General features: G+C 57.4%; 2 protein-coding genes across 15 annotated transcripts in view; one reads left to right on the forward strand and one right to left on the reverse strand.

The window, feature by feature from the left end:
• The window catches only part of ENTREP2 (endosomal transmembrane epsin interactor 2), a 399,634-nt gene extending 387,197 nt beyond the window's left edge, over nucleotides 1–12,437 (forward strand). For 2 of the 3 annotated variants that reach the window (XM_064376326.1, XM_064376328.1), the window contains 3 exons: nucleotides 4,457–4,532; nucleotides 7,049–7,273; nucleotides 9,059–12,437. In XM_064376326.1, the coding sequence (XP_064232396.1) occupies nucleotides 4,457–4,532; nucleotides 7,049–7,273; nucleotides 9,059–9,375 (618 nt within the window). In that variant the 3' untranslated portion in view covers nucleotides 9,376–12,437. Of the gene's footprint in view, nucleotides 1–4,456; nucleotides 4,533–7,048; nucleotides 7,274–7,953; nucleotides 8,450–9,058 lie in introns of those variants that run through there. The other variant, XM_064376327.1, reaches the window with a different exon arrangement.
• A 1,461-nt stretch (nucleotides 12,438–13,898) lies between these two features.
• The window catches only part of APBA2 (amyloid beta precursor protein binding family A member 2), a 209,563-nt gene continuing 204,676 nt past the window's right edge, over nucleotides 13,899–18,785 (reverse strand). For all 12 annotated transcript variants that reach the window (XM_021666816.2, XM_064376321.1, XM_021666823.2 and 9 more), the window contains 2 exons: nucleotides 17,375–17,515; nucleotides 13,899–15,108 (listed from right to left, as the gene is read on the reverse strand). In XM_021666816.2, the coding sequence (XP_021522491.1) occupies nucleotides 15,037–15,108; nucleotides 17,375–17,515 (213 nt within the window). In that variant the 3' untranslated portion in view covers nucleotides 13,899–15,036. The remainder of the gene's footprint in view (nucleotides 15,109–17,374; nucleotides 17,516–18,785) is intronic.

Genomic DNA, 18,785 nt, shown 5'->3' on the forward strand with positions numbered 1-18,785 from the left:
CTGAGGAGCACTCGCCTGGGTGATGGGCCGTGCACACTTCCCTTCTGGTTTAGGTCAGATGCCGGATGAGAGTAGGATTGGGTCAGACGCCATTCTCTTTCCTATGGCTGTAGTCTTCAGCCAGTGTTGAAGGAGTGAGTTTCTTTTGTGTTGGAAATAGATGCTCCAAGCCACAGAGAAAAATTAGCACCGAGACAAAGGATCTTTCAGCATCGCAATTTTTACTTCCCGGACTGCAGGAAGGGTACCCTCACTTACTCTCGCTAGCCATCTTGCCACGAGAGTACAAGGAGCAAAGGAAAAATTTATTCCTTGCCCATCTTGGGTCGTCCTTACTGTGTGTCTGATCTCCCTTGGCTGGAGCCAGACCTCACAATGTAAACTACAACCCGATTGGCTCACAACTTAAAACTTTTCTAAACAAGTAAAAACAATGGAGAGCTGGGACATGCCTGTGAGCACGTCCAGCACAGATATCTTGGTTAAAGCACAAGGACATAGAATGTACTACGTGCCTGTAAGCACGGCATGTCTAACAGCTACATAGGATAAGGCTTCACAAAGTTATTAGCACACTTATTCTTTAAAAAGAAAGGAAACTTTAAAAAGGGACTTTTTTACTTTCCACATTTTGATAGCAGGAAAGTGATTGAGAAATTACCAGTTTGATCTTCTTGTCCTGGTGGCAAGTGTATGTTTCAGGGACCACTGACAACAGTGGGTATAGGACAGAATCCCCCTGTCACATCACTCTCATGTAGTGACCCAACAAAGACAAATTTCTTTGAGGCTTCTGCAGAAGAACACGGCCTGGTGATCTGGGAGGGCTGGGGTGTGTGGAGGAGAGGGAGGTGGTGTGGGGGGCTGGGGCGTGTGGAGGAGGGGGAGGTGGTGTGGGGGGCTGGGGCGCGTGGAGGAGGGGGAGGTGGTGTGAGGGCTGGGGCGCGTGGAGGAGGGGGAGGTGGTGTGGGGGGCTGGGGCGCGTGGAGGAGGGGGAGGTGGTGTGGGGGGCTGGGGCGCGTGGAGGAGGGGAGGTGGTGTGGGGGGCTGGGGCGCGTGGAGGAGGAGGAGGTGGTGTGGGGGGCTGGGGCGCGTGGAGGAGGGGGAGGTGGTGTGGGGGGATGGGGCGCGTGGAGGAGGGGGAGGTGGTGTGGGGGCCTGGGGCGCGTGGAGGAGGGGGAGGTGGTGTGGGGGGCTGGGGCGCGTGGAGGAGGGGGAGGTGGTGTGGGTGGCTGGAGTGTGGAGGAGGGCGAGGTGGTGTGGGAGGGCTGGGATGTGTGGAGGAGGGGGAGGTGGTGTGGGAGGGCTGGGATGTGTGGAGGAGAGGGAGGTGGTGTCGGGGGTTGGGCGCGTGGAGGAGGGGAGGTGGTGTGGGGGGCTGGGGCGGGTGGACGAGGGGGAGGTGGTGTGGGGGGCTGGGGCGCGTGGAGGATGGGGAGGTGGTGTGGGGGGCTGGGGCGTGTGGAGGAGGGGGAGGTAGTGTAGGTGAAGGTCACGGCATCAGCTAAGGCCAACAGCAGGATGGCCTGGAGCCTGGCTGTGTGAGCTTCAGCTCACCAGGGCTGAAATAGTTTGGGCAGGTATTTTACGACCTTGGATGTCAAACTATCGAAGTGCTTTTAACGAGCTTGGCATGTTGCACATGACCTAGTGGTGCTGTGGGAGTTTAATTTGGTGACAGCATGGTGGGTGGAAGGGAACCCCAGAGCAAGACAGGAGTCGTGAGAAGGGAGGAGGATCAGCACAGTCTGAGACCAGCGCCAAGTCCTACAAGTTATGATCTACAAAAAATCTGTTAGCAAAGCATGTTCAGAGTTTGCCTTCAGCCACCAGCCTAAAATTTAACTCACATTTTGCATGATTGCTGGAATTGACCCAAAAGAACAGCTTTTCATAAATCTGGTTCTAAATGGTTGACCTCACCCAGGAGTGGGAAACGTACTGCAGAATTTCCATGCCGAGTGTCTTAGCCACAGAGCTTTGTACACGGTGAATTATTTGTTGAAATGCCAATCGATTTTTCAGTTACGACGACTGTTCAGAATAGCACATCGGCAAACCAGTAAGACTCAGGTGAAGTGATTCCCGAAGTGTCTCCCGTCCACAGCCCCCTCCCCACTCTCCTTCTGCAAAGAGCTGTGTTTATGAGCTTCCTCGCTGAACTCAAATTTCAACTTAAATTCTATGCCACAAATACATTTCTTCCCCACTCTTTTCTCCTGCCTTTATAGTTCATCAAAAATGCCGTATGAGAGGAACCGCTGCTTTCCCTGTGGCTTAGCGTGGCAAGGTGGCTTCTGACATCAGGGAAGGGCCACATTTAAATTAAACTCTTGACACTCTGCTGGTGAGAGGTGATAGATATGCTCCCAGGAACTGCCTCCTCTCAAAACTGAATTTGAATTTGACCAGGAGGTAGAGGGAAGTGAGTGATGCTTCTGCAAAATATGAAGCGAATCCGGTTTCCTCCTGAACTTACCCCACCGCGTGTTTTCTTTCTCTTGTTTTATTTATGTTTGTTTATTACCCTAAGATTTCTTTTAGACATCGGAGTTGTAAGTTACCACCCACCTATGATCCAGAAGAAAAGAAAGTGCAGGGGCAGGTTAGATGCGGGAAGGGAGCAGCGGATGAAACAGACCGTTAGGGCACTGCTTTCTTCCTGTGATTCGGTGGAAGGTTCTGGACAGAGATTTCCAGAATCGGTTATTGGCACATAATGACTTCAGTGGAAAGGCAAGTGAGCGCTGCTGGCGAGGTGAATTCTCCCTCACTGACTCCCTCCCAGCAGAGTGAGAGGGCTAAGGAAAAACAGCATGGACCATATCACTCAAAAGCATCTTAGTGAGATCAAAGGACACACTTAGGCGGCTCTCCCTCTTCTCTTTGTCTCAAAACCCCCTCTGGAGCCCCATGCCACGGGGGCAGCTCACACCCTTTGTGTGGGTGGGAAGGCTGCCGCTCCATCCCCCACCCCGCTGTCAGCCTGGTTGAAGAGGAGAGATGAAGGCGACCAGCTATCTGACTGAAGTGGCGGGAGATGAGGGAGGCAGAGATGTAATGACCTGAGCTGAAATCGGACAGAGCCGCAGGGGCCCCCCTCACCTTTCCAGTCTCCTCTGGAGCTCATTATTTGCAAGTGTATCCCCAAAGCAATTCTGAAATAACACAAGGATTGAAAACTTGTTTTCTGAGGTGGCATGGGGTGCCTGGCGGTGCCCACGTGACGTGTGTGTAGTGTGCATCGCATGCAAATGTCGAATCCGGGAGACCCTAACGCAGGGATGGCGCAGCTGTGCCCTCCAAGGTGGAAACCATGCCCCACACAGAATGGGCAGAACGAAGATGGGGTAGAGAGCAGAGGGGGTGTAGCCTTCCCCTCAGATTCCGAGGCCTCTCCAGGCAGAATCGACGTCTGTCCAAGAAGAAAGCTGAAAAAAGCAGGGCGTGGTAGCTCATACCTCTGCTCCCAGCTACTGGGAAGGATGAGGCCGGATTGTTTAAGCCCAGGAGTTTGAGGCTGCAGTGAGCTATGATTGCACCACTGCACTCCAGCGTGGGCCATGGCATGACACTGTCTCTAAAATATATAAAGAAAAGAAAAATAAATAGAAAGTCACAAAAGATCAATGACGGTGCAACTTGACATCAGGATTCTGTGGCCCTATTGGGCACACTGATTGCAAAAGTTCACAGAAATAGGCTTTGGGCCCAGCTCGGTGGCTCACGCCTGTAATCCCAGCACTATGGGAGGCTGAAGCTGGCTGATTGCCTAAGGTTAGGAGTTTGAGACCAGCCTGGCCAAGATGGCAAAACCCCATCTCTTCTAAATATACAAAAAACTAGCCGGGCACAGTGGCAGGTACCTATAATCCTAACTACTCGGGAGGCTGAGGCAGAAGAGTTGCTTGAACTGGGGAGGCCGAGGTTGCAGTAAGTGGAGATCACGCCATTACCCTCCAGCCTGGGCGACAGAGCAAGACTCCATTTCAGAAAAAAAAAAAAAAGAAAGAAAGAAAACTAGGCTTCGGCCTCTGCAAGGGTGACTTGAACCCTCAGACCTCACCTCATAAATACAGGGGAGAAGAGCTGAGCTGTGCGTCAACTTTATTTTCTTTTGAGACAGAGTCTCGCTCTGTCGCCAGGCTGGAGTGCAGTGGTGTGATCTCAGCTCACTGCAACCTCTGCCTCACCCTCCCAAGCAGCTGGGACTACAGGCACGCGCCACCACGCCCACCTAATTTTTTGTATTTTCGGTAGAGACAGGGTTTCACCATGTTGGCCAAGACGGTCTCGATCTCTTGACCTCGTGATCCACCCTCCTTGACCTCCCAAAGTGCTGGGATTACAGGTGTGAGCCACCATGTCCAGCCCAGGAGACAAGTTTTAGTGCCTGCACTACTGTGTTGTGTTCCCACGGATGACCCACCTTGACGCTTTCTGTTTCTTACTGTAGGTGACAAGTATAGATCAGCAGGTGGCTGAGTCCAGCTCCAGGGACCCAGACACTAGTGCTGGCTTCAGCACTCCAGGTAATCGCACCTCGCTCAACTTCTGCAGTGGGTGTTCGTGTTTTCAAGGATGTCTCTTTTCTTCCTCGCTCCATTCCTTATTTAAGGGGCTGGAGTCTGCAACAGCCTTTCCCATTAAACACTCTCCATGTGCCCCACATTTCTTCCTGTGCCTGCGTCCTCTACAGTCGGCATCCGGGGAGACCTCGTCCCCTCTGCCCGCTTTCTCACTTGAGGGGTATGGATTTGAAGAAGAGCATGACTCCATCTAGGGTCGCTTTTCCAGAGCCAAAGTTGTACCTACCGGGTGAACGGCATCTCCCTCTGAAGAAGGTGGCTGGGCCGGGCAGCTGGAAGCGGGGCACAGGCTGGAAGTCATGTCCTGGAGGGCATTGAAGGACACGTGTGCAAGGGTCAGATCCCCAAACACACAGGTTGGGAGGCAGGTGCAGAGCCCGGGCAGGGGAGGTGGTCTAAGGCTCTAAGAAAGAAGGAGGGCCCTTTGTAGCAGAGGGAGCAAGGACACAGAGGCCAGGCGAGCCAGAGAGCCACCATCTGAGGCCTCTGCGAGGCGCCACGTGGGCTGGCTTATTTGGAGACCACAGTTAGATAACTCATTCGATCCCACAAAGGGCCAGGACGATAGTCCCAGGGCACTCTGTCCTCTCCCCAACGCTCACTCAACGTCTAAGAGAACCAGGAAGGGGCCGTCTTTCTGGGAGGCCACCTTGAGGCTGCAGAGCGCAGCGTCTTTGCAGTTGTGGGATTGGAAGTAATCTTGTCCTTCCCTTGGTCACTCCAAGCCATCAGAAGCTGTCCAAGAAGATGTTCAGTGGCCTTCCCAGGGGCAACCCAGGGTACAGTGTGTTTCAGTCACTGTCACAGGGTGGCCACACCTGTGGCATATCAGGGTTTGGGCTGAGGGGGGCCAGTGCTACCAGGCCCCTTACTGTTTGCCATCTCAGGGCAGGCTGAAATAGACAGGGGTGCTCCTCGCCCAGAATTCAGCAGGGCTGGATCTTCCTCCCTCCCAGGACCTGGGCGGTGAACTCTACAGCTGACTCAGGCACCAGCAGGGCTTCTAGCACCCAGGCTCCTGCTGGGCTATAGAATGAGGACTCTACCAAGTAGAGGAGCACCTTGGTGGCCATGTGGCCCTCAACCCTGCTCTGTCTAAGCCCATTTCTGCAGCTATGGGATGGGGGTAAACTAGGGCTGCCTCACAGACAGTGAGGATGAAGTGGAAGGTGGCCTGAAAGGCCTATCGCCCTGGGGCAAGCTCACAGACTCAGGGGAGAAAGGGGTGGCAGGAACAAACCTGAAGCCCCCACGCCTGGAGGATTTGAGGCTGCCATGATCTCCAAAGTGCCCCCATGCAGGAGATTCACCTTGCAGTATCCACCCCAGCGCTCGCAGGGGGCTCTGAGGGCACCTGGTGATTGGAGCGAGAGTGCAGGAGCAGTTCTCATGCTGTCACGTGCATGCACACCCCGTGGAGATGGCTTTAAAACTGACTCCCATCCAGCCCCCTCGGGGTCCAGCTTTGGAGTGGTTCCGGGCAGGAGCCCAGCCCTGACCCGTATCCTGGTCCGGAGCAGCAGTTCTTACAGTTTGGAGGGCATCAGAATTCCCTGGAGGGCTCGTTCCAACCCCGGTGGCTAGGCCCAGCACCAGGGTCTCTGCTTCCATGGATCTGGGGTCCAGCTGAGAGTCTGCATTCCGGGATCGTTCCCAGGCAAGGCTGCTGCTGCTGCTGGCTGGGCATTCACACCCTGAGAGTCAAGGCCAGTGTCATGTGGGCGGAGCTTATCCCACCTGTCTGCACTGCCCTGTCTGGCTGCACACCAGGCCTGGGGCTGCATCCCTGCACGGGCGGGCCAGATCTCAGGCCCACTAGGACCTGGCGGGGATGCTGCTGTGTATCCCTGCACCAGCCCTGTTCACCCAGACCAAAGCGTCCTGTGACCAAAGCGTCTGATTTCTAACTTTTAATCTCTTATGTAGTGTGAAGGGTCTAAGCCCTCCACCCATGCCATTCCTGGAATGATTTCTGGGAACTCACTTGGTGCCCCCAACTTTCAACAGCATAAAATCAGCGTTTGTCAATTTTTTTTTTTAAGACTTGGTCTCACTCTTGTCTACCATGACAGAGTGCAATGACACGATCTCAGCTCAGTGCAGCCTCTGCCTCCTGGGTTCAGACGATTCTCCTGTCTCAGCCTCCTGAGTAGCTGGGATTACAGGCACCTGCCACCACACCCAGCTAATTTTTGTATTTTTAGTAGAGATGGGGTTTCACCATGTTTCCCCGGCTGGTCTCAAACTCCTGACCTCAGATGATCCACCCGTCTCGGCCTCCCAAAGTGCTGGGATTCCAGGCATGAGCCACTGCACCCAGCCATGTCAATTTTATTCAGTGTTTCTGCACCCCCAGGGTTTCAGAGTTCATCTAGGTCTGGAGTTTGAGGGGCAGGCCCTGTCCCACATGAGTGTCCCCCGAGGTCACCCGCCCTAATGCCATGTCCCTTCTCTTACAGTACCAGCTGACAGCACAAGCCTCCTGGTGTCTGAGGGCACTGCCACGCCAGGTTCCAGCCCATCCCCTGATGGCCCTGTAGGCACCCCAGCGCCCCCTGAACCTGCCCTTCACCCTGGCTGTGTGTCTCTGGAGGATCCTGGCATGGGCTCGCAGGTGCAGCCAGGTCCTGGGCATGTGTCCCGCTCTACCAGCGACCCCACCTCATGCACATCTGGCACAGCAGGTATGGCTGGGGAGGCTCACCCATGTCCTAAGAGTGTGGCCGGCTTTCCCTGGATGCTGCAGGTCTCAATGACCCCTGAGAGTGGAGTCCCGGCCCTGGGAGTCCTGTCTGGGGCCACACTGGGAATGCGGTCTTGATGGCCCCTGAGCTGGAGGTGGGTGGGGAGCAGCCTGTGGGCCCCTCTGCACCCCACCAGGCTTGTCACTCTGACAGGGGAGGAAGGATTCAAGGGGCCCAGGGGCCAGTCCCAGACATTAGCTGTGAGTGCTGCACATGTGCTCCAGGGCCCAGAAAAGCCCTAGAGTCTGGCACAGGACAGATGACCCCCAATGATAACTGGGGGGTGGTGGAGTTTCATCGGCTGCAGCCGCCCCAGGCAGACAGGGGTACGTTTCCAGCAGCACTTCCCAGGCACCTTGGCAGCAGTCTGCACATAGCCCAGAGTTTTCCGGGAATCGCCCCATGCGACTGTGTCCACGGGCAGTGCCCTGGAGTCTAGGACCTGGCACCAGGTCCCTATGGCCAGCAGCCCAGGAATTTGCATTTCACACTAGCTCCCCCAGAGTCGGGCACCCTGGGGTTGGAGACCTCACACCCAGTCCTCATTGCTGTGTTTTGAGAGGAGGCACAGTTTCTGCCAATAAAGATTGGTGGGACTTTTTCATTACGTTGAAATGCAGGAACTGCAGTGGGTCCCGGCCCAGTCTCCTCTCTGTGGTCTTACCCAGCTGATTCTGACTGGAGCCCAGCCACACCAGAAAGAACCGAGTCCCTGAAAGGAACCAGGGCCTGCAGTGGCCAGTTGACTGGAGGTGCCCTCCTGGTGGAAACACCAGGTTTGGCACGTGTGGACTCCCTGGCTGCGGTCATGTCTGTATTCCCCCTCCTGCCTCCCACGGCCGGCTCACAGCGGGCAAGTCCTGTCAGGACCTTCTGAAACACCCCCCTCTGCTGGTTCTCCACAGTAGGGCCGCAGGGGCCTCCGGCTCACATTCACTCACTGAGGTTTGGAGGAGGATGCTCCGGACTTGGAGGGGCTCATGGGTCCATTCTGTGGGCCCCTGATGGCTTTGTGTGGCCTGTGCCCCTCAGTGAAATTCACACCTTGGCACCCACACACCTGATGCCTCTGTCCCCTCTTGGCTAGGCTGATCCGCACGCCGCAGGCACGTGCCTTCCGGGGGCCCTGGAGCCCTTCAGGTACGGGTGGGTATTCCCATGAAGGGTGCAGGGCTTTTTTTGAGTCACTGGCCCATTGCACTGTGCCGGGGTGGGACCCAGGACACCACCTGACCCACGGCAGACCTGGCCAGCTGCAGGGCGCTTCCTGTCTGATCTGCCACTGGGTGGGTATCAGTTTAGCAGGTTTCTCCTGCTTGCTCGCCATCTAAAATATATGTCTTAGTCACAGGCAGGTCATTAAAGTTTTATCGGTATTTCCTCTTTCCCTTTCATGTGTTCACTGAATTCTCCTGCTGGTTAAGGCAATGCCTCTTCATACAAGCAAGCCCTCGTGTAGCCAGGATTCTAGCCAAGGGGGCGGAAGGCGGGTCCCTGCCGGCTCCAGCGGCCTTTCCCCCAGGCCTCGCTCCTGGAGGCTGCAGCCCTGGAGGTTGACACCAGCTCAGCTCGGCTGAGAAGGGGAGGGGGATGCGGACAGCAGGGTGTGCCCAGAGCGCCGGCCCCAGGAATGGCATTTCCTTGCTTTGGCGCTGACCTCTTTAAGGCTGCCTTTTCTTTTGTTTCCAGTGAGTTTCAAATGGCATCTTTTCCCTCGATTTTTAGTTTCCATGTCTCGTTCTGCCACGGCTGCCTGTCGGGCCCAGCTTTCACCAGCGGGAGACCCAGATACCTCGAAAGTTGACCAATGGCCAGTGCCAGAGGCCTTCCCGGCGGCCTCCAAAGAACGGCCGCGCTCTTTAATGGACAGCAAGGCCTATACGGACGCCAGGGTTTTGGTGACTAAGTTTCTGGAACACTCACACTGTGCCCTTCCCACCGAGGCGCAGCACGTGGCGGGTGCCATGCACGTGGCCGTCACCTCCGAGGAACGCCCCGAGGAGGAAGCCGTCTTCAGCGCCAGCGTTCTGGACCAGGTATGAAGGAGCCACAAGTCTGGCCATGGACAGCAACGGGCCTGGCGCTACAGATGTTCTTGCCAGAAGCCGCCTTGCCTGACAGAGGCTTCAGGCCCAGCTTGGCTGAGGACAAATCGGGGGGCGGGGGGGACACCCAGGATCATCTGGGGGCAGCGAGGGCAGGAAACCGAGCAGTCGTTTCCTTGGGGATTGCATTTCCTACCTAGCCTGGTAATTTGGAAAGATTACTCTCACGTCCACAGTGAACTCTCTCTGGCGTGGAGAGGCTTGAACTGAGCAGCGTTGCACGAATGTGAATACAGCAACAGGGGACACTCTTGTCACCTAAAGACTCAAGTATCTCCAAAATCAGGGCCATCCAAAGCAGGAGTCTCCCACCCCCAATTTAACTTAGTGTTCAGTGGACAGAGTGGCATCGAGTCGTGAGACATTTTCTCATGTGGTTCGATAGCTCTAGAATCCAACGTTCATCATGCTCTGGCCTATTTCCTATGAAAGGAAATAGGTAGTTTTAGCACAGATGGTAGCCTGGGCCCAACTTTCTGCCCCCAGGGCTACGGTACAAACAAATGTCCAATGAGGGCCTCTGCCACAGCCCGGCCACCCCAGGGGACAGGCCAGCGTTATGGGGGGTTGGAGGTACCCACCGTCTCCTGGTCTCCTGGGCCTCGAGCTCAGCTTCCCTCTGTGGGCCTCCCTCTGTGGGGTGCCGCCCTCTGTGGGGTGCCTCCTTCTGTGGGGTGCCTCCCCCACCTCCTCCTGGGCCCCCTTTCTCCAGGCTCCTGTCCTGTTCCTGGAGCAGACCCTAGTTTGATCCATAACAATAAGCGCTGATTCCCAGCCCCTTTGGGGGTCTCCCTTGTCTCTGAGTTCAGCTGATTGAGCTCGGTGGGTCCAGGTCTGGCGGAGAGAGGCCGGTTTCTCTGGGAAGTGGTCCCTCTTGATAAAGCAGGTCCCCGGGACTCACTCAGAGCCACCCTCCTCCTGGCAGCAGACACACCTGCGCAGGAGATCGTAAGCCACTGACAAACCCACACAAAGAGGAAAGCAGACCCCCACTGTGCTGCTTATGCAGAAGCAGGCACACCCAGTTTGGGGCTGGCTTGAGCACCTTTGACTTTTTCGGCCCCCAGCCCCGTTTTCTGGTGGCATCAGTGGCGGCTGTTCCCAACAGTGGCCCTGGAACAGCACCATCCATGAGAACTTTCTGCAGTGATGGAAATGCCCGTTCAGGACCACTAGCAACAGCCACTGAGCTGCGATGGGTGGGCTCTCCGGCGAACAAAGCAGCCTCGAGCCCAAGATCTCCCCAGAGAGCCCGTGGGCCTGGCATGGGGACGCAGGGGGCACCAGAGGGTGCCCACCACTGCTGGGGGCCGGGGCTCACGCTGCTTTTTCCCTGGGCTCTGTGGGGCTTGTCCTTAACTGGGGCCAGTGTGCTGGGGAGCGTCTGTGTGGCTGGAAGCTAGGCAGGCGGTGAGGTTCCAGCCTAGCTGCACAGAGCCTTCCTCCAGCCCTTACCCCGCCCTGGGGCTGAGATGTAGGACTCCACCAGCTGTGGTCGCTTGAGAAGGCTTCAGCCGCTTTAGAGAGCTGAAGACACACAAACCAGGCCTTTCCATGACAACCCTCACTTTTCCAGGAGAGATGTACTAGAGATGAATTTATGAGCACTTTATTCAGACTATAAGACAGGAGACCTCTGATTTTTCTCAAGTGGGGGCTTCTGAATTCACACAAGGCAAGTCCCTTTGCAGGTGCAATTAATTGATGGATTTTCAAAATGGCTGCCCCGGAGCAGCGCTTCAGCCACGCCTGACGCCCCGGCCTCTGCATCTCCACTGTCTCTGAGGTACGCTGGGGCTGCGCCGCATGGGTGTCACCTGCTTGGGGGTGTCCACACAGCATTGTCCTTGGGCTGAGCCCTTGGGTGGGCTAGAGCCGCAGTCCTCAGGCCTAGCTGCAGTTCCAGCGAGGCCAGTGCCGCCCCCACCCAGTGGAGGGACTCGGCTTCTGGCGTGTTTTCATCATGCAGCCGGGGCGGAGGCCCCCTGGACCACCCAGCCTGGTGCTCGGTGTCGTTCCCTTCTCTGCAGCAGGGCCCGGACCCACCAGCCAGTGGGGCTTCTGCCCCAGCGGTGCCTCCCTGCGGTCCCCACACCGGCACCCCCCTCACCCAGTTCTGGGTTTGTGCTGGTGGCAGCTCTGTTTTGTGGATACAGAAACTGTACCCAACTTGATGCCACTGGGCTGGAACCCTCTGCCTCCTGGAAACGAGGCAGTCAGGGATGGGGTGGGGTGCCCCCCTCAGCCCAGCAGCTCAGGGCCACTCATGGACTCTAGGAGGGGCCAGGCTCTGGGCATCCCAGGAAGGTCCCCAGAAGAGAGAGGTGCTGGTAGACTAGGGAATGTGCTGGCAACTTGACCCAGCAGCTGTGGTGCCGTTGACCCTGGCTCCCTGGCATCCGGGTACCAGTAGCAAGAGCCCAAGCCCCAGGCTGTGTGTCGGCTCACAGCCAAAGGGAAGGCTGAATTCCTCCCCTCCCTGTGCGTCCTTTCCCCCACTCCAATCATGCTCCCTGTCTGGGATCTTAAATAGGCCAACGGTGGCTGCTTTGGGGGTGACACCCTCCTCCAGCTCAGCTGGGCCCTGGGCGTCCCCTGCCCTCCTAAGACCCAGAGGGGGCTGGGACCTGCTGTAACACCACCACTGACCCCAGCATGGGGGCCATGAGGATGCTGAGCGGGGAGAACCTGGTCCCCAACTCTTTGAGATGCAGGGTTGGAGAGGGGGAGCATCATTTGCAAGGACCTCAGGCCTCCCTTGGGTGGAGAGGAGGGTCCACATTAAATGCTTGTAACACACCAGGCCACAGAAAGCTTGTTACACACGGACGCTTCTCCCCACCCATGCTGACTCTCAGAGGCTGCTAAGGCAGAATTTATAGGAAATAGTTTTCAAGCCACCAGAGACCTGTTTGTACAAGTGGAAGGGTTGTATTTATTTAATGTACCTCAAGGTGTTTTAATAATGATCAGTGTTTTAATAAAAAGTATTTCTGGCCTCTGTGTCTCTGAGGTCTAACTGGGACAGAGGCAGGCTGAGAGCCCGTGTGTACTGCTGGCCAGGGGCAGGGTCCTGAGCGGGCCTTGCAGCAGCCAGCCAGGGAGCCTGAGACACCCACACCACTCGCGGTGCTTCCGGGAGCCTCGAGAGGCTCAGCTTTGGCGTAGAGTGGGGAAGGTGGGGCCTGGACACACGCAGGCCCGCCCACACCGGCCATGGCAGCCCCTCCATGGATGCAGCCTCCAAGGGCTGCTGGGAGGAATGCAGGCCCATAGCTCAAAGTTCTCCATGTAGGTTTTTAAAAGATGTGTAGGATTTGGTGGGAGTCCCCCCCACATGTCCTCAGCTGGCCAGGGCTCTCCTTGCCAGGATCTGCTTCCTGGCCCTGTCGTTAAGAAGGTTCGCCTTGGCCTGGGAAGGGGAGGCCCATTCCCTCCAGCTCTGACTCAGGCGCCATTTCTTTTCATTCCCCAAGGATGTGGCCACCTCTGGCATTTCTTGCTTGTTGGCCACATCAAGAATGTATTTGCTTTTCATTCTTGAGCATATTCAGAGCAAGCGCATACGCGTTTTAGCATACGTGCAGCTCTCTGATGGAGTTTCCTACAGAACACCTTTCTCTGCCTCTACAATGTATACTTTCTGGGAAGAGGAGGCATGGAGCGGGGGTGCGCCTTGAAAGGCTGTCTCTTAAAGGCCCCTGATGGCTAAGGTCAGCTGAGGGAAGCCCTCGGCACACGTCCTCCAGGCGGCCAGGTGATGAAAGTAAGTCTTCTCCTTACTCTGCAGTTCCCCAAGAATCCTGGGCCCTGAAGGTGGTCAGTGCTCAGAGCGTGGCATGCACGCTCCTGTGGGCAGGCCAGAGAAGAGGGCTCCTCCCCATCCAAGGCCCTCAGCCTAACCCAGCTGGACCCCAGTCCCCTGCCGGTGACCAAAGCCCATGCATGCTACCTGGCACACCAGCTGATGCCAGAACGGTGGCCATAAAGAAAGGTAAGTGCTGGCAGAGCTGCCAGAATCGTCGCTAAACAGGCTGCAGAGGCCTCACAGGTGCAGAGAGGGTGCTGGACAGGTGGTCCGGCTTTCTGTTACACACACTCCTCTCCAGGGGTCGTTCACGTCGTAATCTGAAGCAGCCCAGGGCTCTCTGGCTCCCTCATTCTGTTAGTCAGTGTTCTGCAGCCTGGTCTCCCCACTGGGGCAAGTGGGTTGAGAACCTGGTGCTGACCCCGTGACCTGGCACCATCGCTGGCACCTCCCGTTGCCCAGCTGACACCTGGTACCCAGAGTGCCCACCCTCCAACCTAATTAGTGACAGCTCCCAAGGCTCAGGGTCTAGGAGGGGCACTGAGCAGCTTTGGCCACCACCACACGGCAGACTTGCAGAGCCGCATCCAGGCTGTGAGTGAGAAGGCAGGCGGGCACCGGCTGCTCAGGGAACAGACCAGTCACACACGGCTTTTCATCACGACTTCAGGTTTATTAGTGATATGCACAAAGTCTTCCTACGGGCAGCTGCATGCAACACACGGCACTCCTCGAATACAGTCATCCTAAAGCTTTAGTTACTGCGTGGTAAGGCTTTTTAAGTCACAGTGTATTCTTCAAGGCCTGGGCCAAAAAGAGAGACTTCGGGACAAGATGACATCAGAGTACATGGATCGCTAATGAACTGAGCTGGACTAGATCTGACTTGATGTACACACACGCCACGACAGCTCAGGGCCGCCGCGCCACGCTGGCCGAGGGGTCTGTGCTCACGGCTGCCTTAGGCATGGCCGAGGTCGCGTTTTCTGGCATGGGTTTCTTCGGGGGAGCATGTGCGTGGATGAGAGTGTGTAGATCGATTTTAAAGAGGGGGGCAGACGCCTGGCCCTCATCTCTGTGGGAGCCCTGCCTGAGAGAGACGATGGGAGAGGCAGGTGTGGTTACAGGTCACGTCAGAAAACCCTAGAGTCTGAAAATAGCCTGCCAAAATAAAAGTCCAAACAAACAGTAATAGTATCTAAATAAATATGGAGTTTTCATGTTGTGGCCATCATCCTTTATTTACAATCAATCAATCACATGTCCCCACACTTTCATTACAAGTCATGTCCTGGGAGCTGGGCTGCCTGCGTTCCTGCAGTGACAGGCAGCTGTTTTTTTGTTTGTTTGGGACCATTGTGGGGGCCCACAGGACCCCAGATGTCCCTACCCAGGGGGCATGAGCGACGGCTGCCCTGCCCCAGGAGCTGCGTCCCTCGGAGGCACCAGTCTGCTCCGCACAGCTTCAGGGAGGAAACACACTCCACACCACGCACAGCTACCAAGACACACCCTGGCTGGCGGCAGGGAGCAGACAGTCCAGAACGTGGCAAAATACTTGAACGCTTTACAAACATACATTTGTTCTGTGACTCTCCTTTGATAAAGACATACCCCTTTTTGGCAAAGTGAAAAAAAAAAAGGTGGGTGGCGAGGGCACGCCCTTTGGGGAGCCAGTGTCCGTGGCTGGGCTGTGGCGTCGGGGTCAGGTCTGTGGCCCGGCTCCCAGCTCCTCTGGGCCCGGGCGGGCCTGCCCGGTATCCAGGCTGCGTGGCCAGGCTGGGGGGAGCCTAGATGTACAGTGGGGTCTCCTGGCCTGTGAGGAGCCTGAACATGGCGGCGGGCATGGTCTTCATGTGGATCTGCCGACAGAGACGGGGGGCTGAGCCGCTGCCCTCTCCCCGACCCCTCCCTCAATCAGGTGAAAGCAAATGACAGATGGACACCCCACCGAGTGCCACTTCCAATGCCCATCATCTCCTAGAGCTGAGGAGGAAGGCCAGCCTGCCCAGGCCCGGGGGGGGACGTAAAATGCCTTACAGGTGCAGCAGAGCAAGACTCCGGTCCCCCACCCCTGGCTTCAGAGGGTATACATGGTTGACTGCTAGTTTTGCTTCCAGTCCAGCTGACACCCGGGGGTTGAGAAATGGGACTTCTAGAGGGGACCACAGTTTGCCCATCTACTGGGGCTGGCTGGGGGTGCCCAGGCCTCTGCAGAAACTTTGAGGGGCACACTCTGCTTCAGTGAGGAGGTGGCCAATGAGGGAAGACACACACCCCTTCTTACGAAACTAACACCGGCCAAGCAAGTGTGCTGGCTGGGAGGCGGCTTGCTGGGACCCAGGGTGCCTCAAGGCCCCTCCTTTGGGGATTGGTGAGCAAATGATCCTTCAGGGCCTGGCCTCACGCCCTGGCTCCAAAGGGGCTGGGTATACAAGCAAGGCCTCAGACCGCCCTGGCAAGGCTGATGCTGTGGCCCGGCCCCTCCTCCTCCTGAGCCAGCCCCCTGCCTGGGACAACAAACCTCCCAGCTCCCAGCCGAGCCTGCAGTTCACAAAATGAGAGTGTCCCTCTGTGGCTCTGGGAGACCTCAACTGAGGGAAAGGAACCGGAGGCCCCTCTGCCCACGCGCCCGCCCGCCCGCCCACCCACCCACCCACAGGCTGCAAGGATGGTCTCCATGCCCTTGGCCCCGCAGGGCCACCGGGGGAGCCCACAGACCACGCGGCCTGCTTCAGCTGTCCCCAGACCCCACCCAAACTCGCTGCCCAGCCCCCAGGCGGGACTCCTCAGTTCTGTCTCAGCCTCCTCTTCGTGCGGCCAACACGCTTCCCAGATAGCCTGCAGCCCCTTCATGCTGACCACCCCTACACACACATCCACACACCCCTGCACACACCCACTCATGCAACACCCTCATGCTCACACACCCCATGCCGCATAAACACAGCCACACACCCCTGCACACACTCACATCCACACCTCATGCCTCACAAACACAACCACACACCCCTGCACACACCTACTCATGCAACACCCTCATGCTCACAACCCTACACACACACCCCATGCCTCACACCCCTGCACACACGACACCCCCATGCTCACCCACACACCCCTACACACACATTCACACCCCATGCCTCACACCCAGAGCCACACCCACATACCAGCAATGCCATGTTCATCCACACCCCTACACATTCACACCCCATGCCCCAGTCACAGCCACACACCCTCATGCGACACCCCCATGCTTACCCACATCCCTACACACCTGACTCATACTCATCCACACCCCATGCCTCACAAACACTTCAGCCACACCCCTGCACACACACACAATGCAACACCCCATGCTCACACACCCACTTACACTCCTACACACCCCATGTTCCCACATACACGTACATCTACACATACATTCATGCCCCCAAAACACTCCTCCACACCCATACTCAGGTACATTCACACAGCCACACACCTACACCCACTCACACACCCTGACACACTTCCCACACCTGCCCACACTTACACATACACATCCCACACACCCACATGCACACACCCACACCCGCAGCGCATTAGCCAGGCCCCTCCCCTCCGTGTACATGCCACGCCCCCAGCACTGTCCCCCACCATGATCCTGCCGCCTTGTGAGCTCTGGAGGAAAACCCTGCGCCGTCCCCCACACCATCCTCACACTGCTGTGGAGGCGATGCCAGAAAGAACGGGACTGTGGGGGAATCAGCCAGTGAAGCGGGACAGGGTGAGCAGCCTGGCTGTGGGAGGGGATGGCCAGCAGGGGCACAGGGCAAGCCTGCCAGGGTGGCCAGAGCTGTGTGCCCTGCAGAGCTCCTGAACTGGGCGTACAGGTCCAGTCCCAAAAGCAGTGTCCAGGGAGCTCCCCCAGGGGCCTGTGCCCTCCCAGTCACTCAGGTGGAGCCAGACCAGGATGGCTCCGCTCACCTGCTGCTCCACTCACCCTCGTCACAGCAACCCTGGGTGGGAGCCACAGCCTGGCAGGCCTTCAGACTCCCTGTGTCCTCTGGAGCGGGAGGGGCTCACGGAGGGTAGGCTGATGCACGTGGGAACCGGCATGCAGAGGCGCCCAAGGTCCCTCCTTACCTCTCCGACCGAGTTGGAGAGAGCCTGGACTATCTTCTCGTGGGCTGTGGCCACCACGCTCTGCCCGTTGATCTCGATGATGCGGTGGCCGACGCGGACGCCCCCTCGCTCGGCAATGCCTCCTCTCATAAGGCTGCAGATCTAAGCAGACGTGGCCAGGTCAGCACGTGTTCCCGCCACACCAGACAGGCGCTCCGCCATGTCCCCAAAGACCCAAAGGCAGGACGTGCATAGGGAAAAGCCCCACGCAATGAATATGTGCACATGCAATTCATCCACTGCCCTCTGCCCTGGCTTCACACGTGCCCATGGTACTCTCCTGCTCTCTAGGAAGGTGGGTACAGAGCCCTGCACCTGGGCGTGGCCAGGCTTCTTCCAGGTGATGTCCCCTCCTTTCCCATCGGCTTCATTTAGCCCCCCACAAAACAGTCCAGAGTCCTCCCCTTCTTCGTCTCTTCTCCCTCCCCACCAGTGCTCCACATGGCTGTGTGACCTGGGGCAAGTCACTAAACCTCTCTGTGCCCCAGCTTCTCCAGTTCCTATGCTCCTCATGGGGTTATATTTCCGGGAAGACCAGCAGACTGAGGGGGCATCAAACTCATCTGGGGCAGGGTTGAATTCACAGGTCCCCATGAGTGGGCAGCCCTCAGGCCACCCCATGGTGGGGAGAGCCAGCCCCTCCTTCAGGACTCACAGCAACGGGGCCATCAGTGAGCAGCATCAGCCACCAACCTGGGCCCACCTGCCTCCTAGGCTGGGCGAGGGGGTGCAGGAACGGACAGGCAGCTGCCCAGTGCCACTCAGGAGGCAAAGGCGATGTGGCCACCAGGCTTGGCTGGGCGGGGGCAGCCCTGGGGACACCACACAGCACCCCAGACTCTGCACTGCAGGGCTCCTCGTGAGGGCCCACTGTCAGTCCCCAGCTTCCTCCACTGTTCCTGGTGCTGAGGTGGGAGGCACACAGGCAGGGCCTGGTGATGGTCGGGGGTTGCGGAGCCCAGGAGGCTTTTCCCAGCCCTCCTCCCCGGGGCCCAGCCATGCCTGGCCACAAAGTGCTCACAGCAGCCGCAGACAGGGCCCCAGCTGATTTTCTGCAGAGCCCCCAAATGAGCTGGGGCAACTGCTCGTGCCCAGGTCACAGGTGTGCAGAGCAGCCAGGCAGAGCCAGAACGGGCCAGACCACCAGCTGGCCGGCTCCTGCGGCAGGCGCACCATCCCGGACAGAAGTCCCAAGGAGGGTGCAGACAACTTGTCCCGGCACCTGTGCCAGGTCCAGGGGCCACAGTGCTTCCTCTTTGGCAGGGAATAGGACCATGGGCCCACCATGGATAGCTTGCGTTACTTTATGGATTTTCTCAGCTGATCTTCACAAGTACGTTTTGAGGGGAATTCAGTGAGCACAAGTGACTTG

Source organism: Aotus nancymaae, unplaced genomic scaffold (genome assembly GCF_030222135.1).
Source record: "Aotus nancymaae isolate 86718 unplaced genomic scaffold, 86718_ANA_hifiasm-v0.15.2.pri h1tg000014l, whole genome shotgun sequence".
In the NCBI taxonomy this organism is placed as follows: domain Eukaryota; kingdom Metazoa; phylum Chordata; class Mammalia; order Primates; family Aotidae; genus Aotus; species Aotus nancymaae.